General features: G+C 35.9%; 1 protein-coding gene across 1 annotated transcript; it reads right to left on the reverse strand.

Annotated features, from left to right (window-relative positions):
• Positions 1 to 1371: 1371 nt before the first annotated feature.
• On the reverse strand, positions 1372 to 2401 carry LOC122750124 (26S proteasome non-ATPase regulatory subunit 10-like). Its single transcript, XM_043996786.1, has one exon. The coding sequence runs from the start codon at positions 2185 to 2187 to the stop codon at positions 1507 to 1509; it is 681 nt and encodes a 226-aa protein (XP_043852721.1). The 5' UTR covers positions 2188 to 2401; the 3' UTR covers positions 1372 to 1506.
• Positions 2402 to 6672: the final 4271 nt, after the last annotated feature.

Here is a 6672-nt window from a genome sequence, read left to right on the forward strand (position 1 = left end):
AGATATTTGGGGTAAAATAACTTTTCCAATATCCTTCAAACCATACCCTACACACAACTACTTGCTTCATAAATGCATATGGATCATAAGACAATTCCAAAGGACTTAGGATGAAATATGCTCCCTCACCTGAGTTCATGTTATGGACTCAGACCCTAAAAAATTAGTGTATAGCGCCTTTCATGAGGTTCTGCACTAAACTGCCAATGGCACAAGAATTTGAGGAGTAGGGCAATGTGGCTTTGGGAGATCAACATCTAATTATTTCTCTGAATTAAGGTGTAGCACTGACGTTGCTATCGAGGTGGGGGGGGTAGAAAAAGGCCCTCATCATTTCTTTTTCTGTTAAAAATCAACCCAAATTTATTCTCCATAGCTGAGGTCCTTATGCTTTAGTCAGTGTTTCGTTTTTACTGTTTCAAGGTGTTAGAACTGAGGATACAACTTTTTTATTGTGTTTTGAAGACAAATAGCCCATTCAGGAAGTTAAATGATAACGGTATTTTATATTTGCTGAATGTAGCATTTATAATTTATACAATTCCTGAGTCTAGCATACAATTTAGACTGTTTACTTTTATGGTTCCTTGCAACCACACTTTATTTTGGCTCCAAAATTAACCTACTCCATAAAGAGCAATCTGAGGAATAATAAATTTCTGCATCTATTTGAATTGTCACAAGTGAAAGCTGCACATGTTTGGAATTGTCTCCTTGCATGTAGCGATTCATTGCTGCAACTATATCAAGTTTAAGGAATCATTATTCTTCAAATAAAATGATAGCTATGCAATGCCTCCAATTTTTAATTAAGAAGCTGTTGGATGGTACATGGTGAGTAGTAGTTTGTTTCTTTTAATCAGACTGGTGGCTTTGGTGTAGAAGATTCCCGGGAGTAACCTCCCTCCACCAAAGCAGCTACAGTTGTCCAATTTAGTTTTTGAGTAAAGGAGTCGTACCTCGTTATGTTGGGCAGCTAGGTGGTTCAGTGGCTACAGCACTGGGCCTGGAGTCAGGAAAACCTGAGCTCAAATCCATCTTCAGACACCTACTAGCTGTGTGGCCCTTGGGAAGTCACTTAATCCTGTTTGCCTCAGTTTCCATAGCTCAGTAAAATGAGCTGGAGAAGGAAATGGCAAAACACGCCAACATCCTTGCTAAGAAAACCCCAAATGGAGTCATGAAGAGTCAGACACAATTGAACAACAACAACAAAATCTTGTGTCAGACTAGAAAGCAGAGCTGTGTATTTAGATATTTTGATTTATAAAATATCATTTTACTGTGGAAATGGACAACATTAAGTTCCTTTTCCTGCTTACTAATATTTCTTTTTTTTTTTTCTTGAAATGGCAAAACCTTTATTGGCATAATCCATCAACAAATGACATTGTGGTGTTAAGAATAAGCTTATCAGTTTCCAGAAAAAACGGGGAACACTATTAAAACATCAATGGTCAAAAAAAAAGCAGCTGCAAAGCAGATCTGACTGAGAACTAGACCAAGCTAGCCCTCGACCATTCTCTTGAGCACGGCACCAAGGCGGCCCTTTGCCACATGCAAAGGAGTCTTCTTTTCTTTGTTCTCAATGAAGATGCTTGCTCCTCTGGACACTAGTAGTTTTGCTTCTTCAATCCTTTCCTTGTCACAAGCTAGGTGTAAAGGAGTGTTCCCCTGAGAGTCTTGGATGTTTGTGGAGGCTTTGTACTGCAGAAGGACTTGGATCATCTTCAGATTCCCCTTGGCTGAGGCCCTGTGCAATGGAGTGGATTCCAAGTGGTCGGTAGCATCTGGATTTGCACCTCCTTCTAATAGCATGATGGCAATCTCATGCTTATTTTTGGATGCTGCATAATGCAGGGGAGTACACCCATTCTGATTGATAGAATTCACTTGAGCTCCTTTTCCCAGAAGAGCCTTCACAATCTCATCTCGGCCAGCAGACGCAGCAATATGGAGAGGGGACCAACCCGCATCATCTTTATCATTCACTGGCACTCCAAAACTGAGCAAGAAGTTAACGATGTCTGTGTATCCTGCTGAGCATGCCCAATGTAATGCAGTCCGGTTATCCTGGTCAATCTTGGTGGTCTGGGTTTTGTCGGACAGGACCTTTTCCTTCAGCTGCTCCAACTTTCCGTTATAGGCCAGGTTGCAGATATCCACGTTCGACACGAAGCCCTCCATCTCTTCTTCTTCGCGAGCTCCTCGCTTACTAATATTTCTAATGAGACTGTTCTACTTACTAGGATCATTGCTGACAAATGAAAAGACACTGTTTTCCCAAGAAAGTGAATTCATTTTTCTTGAATTCAAAATGTCATCATACCAATACTAATATTCTCCTCCTCTCACTGACATAAGTAAAATAGTCTCCCAGATCCGTGACAAAAAAATATGTAAGTCAGGAGGTTTTGATTTCAGAGTCAATTAAAGATATTTGACTGGACTGGGTACTTCCAGTTTTCCCCCACAGACTCATTATATCCTAATACATTTACATATTCTCTTAAGTCAGGATATAGATGTAAATTCCCCCATTTTTTCTAGTATTTCAGAGTCAGAGGAGCTGGGTTTAATTCCACCTATGTAATCTTGGGCAGGCCTCTTCACATTTGGGCCTTAGCTTTGTCTATAAAATGAAAGGGTTGCACTAGATGGTTTCCCTCTAAAGTCCTTCTCAAACCCCAGTTCTATGGAGGCAATATGATAATGTGTTAAAGAAAATTAGAAAGGGATGGCTTAACATAAGGAAAACCACTAATATAATTGAATATATCAATAGATGCAGAAAAAACTTTTGACAAAATACAACAATTATTCCTATTCAAAATGTGTGAAAGCATAGGTATCAATGGATTTTTCAAGAAAACGATAAGAAGCATCTACCTAAAACCATTGGCAAGCATTATTTATAATGGGAATAAGCTAGAAGCCTTCCCAATAAGATCAGGAGTGAAATGAGGATGCCCATTATGACCAATATTATTCAAATTTATATTAGAAATACTAGCAATAGCAGTAAGAGAAGAAAAAGAAACAGAAGGAATCAGAACGGGCAACAAAGTAATAAAACAATCTCTTTTTGAAGATGATATATTTGCAATATCCTAAAGACTGAACTAAGAAGTTAGTTGAAACAATAATTTTAGCAAAGTAACAGGATATAAAGTAAACCCACATAAATAACTAGCATTTCTCTATAATACCAACAAAACCCTGCAAGAAGACATAGTAAGAGATACTCCATTGAAAATAACTGTGTACAGTACAAAATACCTTGAAAATATACCTGCCAAGACAAACCCAAGAACTACATGAACATAATTTTTAAAACATTTTTTAACAAATAAAGTCAGATTTAAATAATTGGAGCAATATTAACTGCCTGTGAGTAGGCAGTGCCAAAATAATAAAAATTCTACCTAAACTAATTTACTTATTCAATGTCATCCCAATTATATAAAAAAAATTTAATGAGCTAGAAAAAAATAACAAAATTCATTTGGAAGAACAGAAGGTCAAAATAATCAAAAGAATTAATGAAAAAAATATAAAGGAAGGAAATTTCATGGTACCAGATCTTAAACCATATTGTAAGGCAGTCATTGTCAAAATTACATGGTACTGGCTAAGAAACAGAAAGGTAGATCAGTGAAGCAAAGTAGATAGATACAGACAGTAGTAAATTATTATAGTAACCTTGTATTTGACAAATGCAAATATTTAAGCTTTTAGGATAAGACTTCACTACTTGGTAAAAAAAACAATTGTTGGGAACACTGAAAAGCAGTATGGCAGAAATTGTACACTGAACAATATTTTATTCTCTTTACCAAGAGAAGGTTAAAACAGCTGTATGACCTAGATATGAAGGGAGATATCAGAAAATTAGAACAGATTTATGGAGAGGAGAAGAATTTATGAATAAACAATATATTAAAAGCACTGTGATATATATAATGGATAATTTTGATTACATTAAATTTAAAAGGTTTTATACAAATAAAACCAATGTAGTCAAGATTAAAAGGAAAGCAGAAAATTGGGGGAAATTTTGTAGATGGTTTCTCAGATAAAGGTCTTAGATTTCGAATATATAGAGAACTTTGTTAAATGTTAAAGAATCAGAGTCATTCCCCAATTGATAAATAATCAAAGGATATGAACAGGTAGCTTTTCAATGAAAAAATCAAAACTATATATAGTCATATGAAAAAATACTCTAAATCATTATTGAGTAGAGAAATGCAAATTAAAACAATTTTGAGCTATTTTATACCTGACTGGCTAGAAGGGGAAAATGACAAATGCTGGAGGGGATGTGGAAAAACTGGGACACTAACACACTGCCAGCGGAATTGTGAAACCATTTTGGAGAGCAATGTGGAATTATGCCCTAAGAGTTATGAAACTGTGTATATCTTTTGACTTAGCAATACCATTATTATGCTTGTTTCCCAAGGTGATTAGAGAAAAAAGGAAAAGAACCTATATGTTCTCTCTTTATGGTGCCAAAGAATTGGAAGTTGAGGGGATGCCCATCAATTGGGGAATGGTTAAACAAGTTGTGGTATATGATTTTAATGGAATACTATTGTGCTGTAAGAAATAAGCTGGTTGATTTTAGAAAAACATGGATAGACTTCCATGAAATAATGAAGAGTTAATGAGCAGAACCAAGAGAATGTTGTATACAGTAATCATGATATTTTTCAAAGAACTGTGAATGACTGAGTATTATAAATGGTCAAATCAACTAAAAAGGACCTATAAAGGAAGAAATTATCCACCTCCAGAGAAAGAACTGATTAATAGAGGTGTGTGTATATATATAGTATGGTTTTACATGTGTGTTATATGTATACATACATACATGTATACACATAAATACATATATATACATGTCAATAAAATCTGTTTCAAATGGTGGCCTTCTTTAGTGTGGGGTGTAGAGGGAGGAAAAAAAAGAGAATACTAGACCTATTTACTACTAGACTACTAGAATACTAGACGCTATTAACTACTTGTATATCTATAGTTGACTGGGGTAGTAATTAACAAGTGCTGCTATGAATATTTAGGGATATATTTTATATATTTACATCTATACATACATGTGCACACATATATACATGCACGCACACACGTGTGTGTATATGTGTACATATGCATAGGAAGGTGACTACTAGTCAAAATGTAAAAGCTATTTAGTCAAATTTTCTTAATTCCAAATTGTTTTCCAAACAGTTGACACAATTTTCAACTCTAGCAACATAGTATTTGGGAGGATGTGATAGGGGGATTCATTGGGAAGTAACAGTGAGGCCAAAAAAGAAAATGTCAGTGAAATATTTTAAAAAGGAAAAAAGTGTCTTGGTGTATTTGTCTTTCCATTGCCTCCCATCACTGACAATTTCCTTTTTTAAATATCCTTGCCACTTTGTGGAAGGGGAATTAAAACACGGGATTGAAAAATTTGCATTTCTTCATATTGTTGATGATAGGAACCTTAGAAGTAATCTAGTTCAACACCCCCCCCCCGATTTTAGAGATGAGAAAGCTGAAGCCCAGGGAGTATAATGATTTATCCAAAGTCCCACAAATAGTCCTTGACAGACCTGTGATGTGACTCAAGTCCTCTGACTCCAAATTTAACTACCACTTTCTCCATTGTACCACATTAGCATTCCTTCTCTTAAAGATAATTCGCTCATACCTTTTGACTATAAGAGAATGGCTCCTAGTCTTATATGTTTATGTCAATTTGTTATTCATCTGGGATATCAGATTTTGATGCGAAGGCTTTCCCAGCTCCTACTCATGCTTTTTTTTCTTAAATCTAGCTGCACTGATTTTGTATATGCAAGACCTACTCACAGGCTGTTTTCTCTGAAGCAGCTGGTGGCAAAGTGAAGAGTGATGATGGCCCTGGAGTCAGAAAGATCTTGGTTCAACTGTGACAGCAGAGACTTCCTAGCTGTGTGACCCTGGACAAATCATTGAACCTCTCCTTCAGTTTCCTCATCTATAAAGTGGGGGTTAAAAATAACACCTACATCCCAGGGAACTTTGCGAAGCTCTAAAGTAAAGCACTCTCTGTATAAATGATAGCTGTTACTACTAATGACTAAAGAGGCTTCAAGAAAACAAGGGTGGGTCTAAGACAATTCCAAAAGACTCAGGGTGGAAAATGTTCTCTATATCTAGGAAAGGAACTATGGAATCTGAGGGCAGATTGAAACATACTATTTTCCCTTTTTTTGTTTTTTCATTATTGTGGTTTTTCCCTTTTTTCTGATTCTTCTCTCAAAATATGACTAATGTAGAAATATGTTTAACATGATTGTACTGTATAACCTACATCAGATTGCTTGATGTCTTTGGGAGGTGGGAGAGAATGGAAGGAAGGAGAAAAATTTGGAACTCAAATTCTTCCAAAAATGAATGTAGAAAATTATCTCTGCATATAACTGGGAAAAATAAAACACTATTTTAAAAAAATGAAGAAGGGTGGGAAGTGTTCTTATTGAGAGACAAGAAACCTTGGCTCTAGTCTTGAGTGCCACTGTTTTCTCATCTGACAGATAATCATTCAAATTTCTATAGGGCTTTAAAACACTTTTACCTCACAATGATCAGGTGAGGTGCTTAATAAACCTAGGATTATCC

This window comes from Dromiciops gliroides, chromosome 3, assembly GCF_019393635.1.
Source record: "Dromiciops gliroides isolate mDroGli1 chromosome 3, mDroGli1.pri, whole genome shotgun sequence".
NCBI lineage: Eukaryota > Metazoa > Chordata > Mammalia > Microbiotheria > Microbiotheriidae > Dromiciops > Dromiciops gliroides.

Bases quoted from the DNA above. Each gene is read 5' to 3' on its own strand.
- LOC122750124 (XM_043996786.1), bottom strand. From the start codon at position 2,187: ATGGAGGGCTTCGTGTCGAACGTGGATATCTGCAACCTGGCCTATAAC.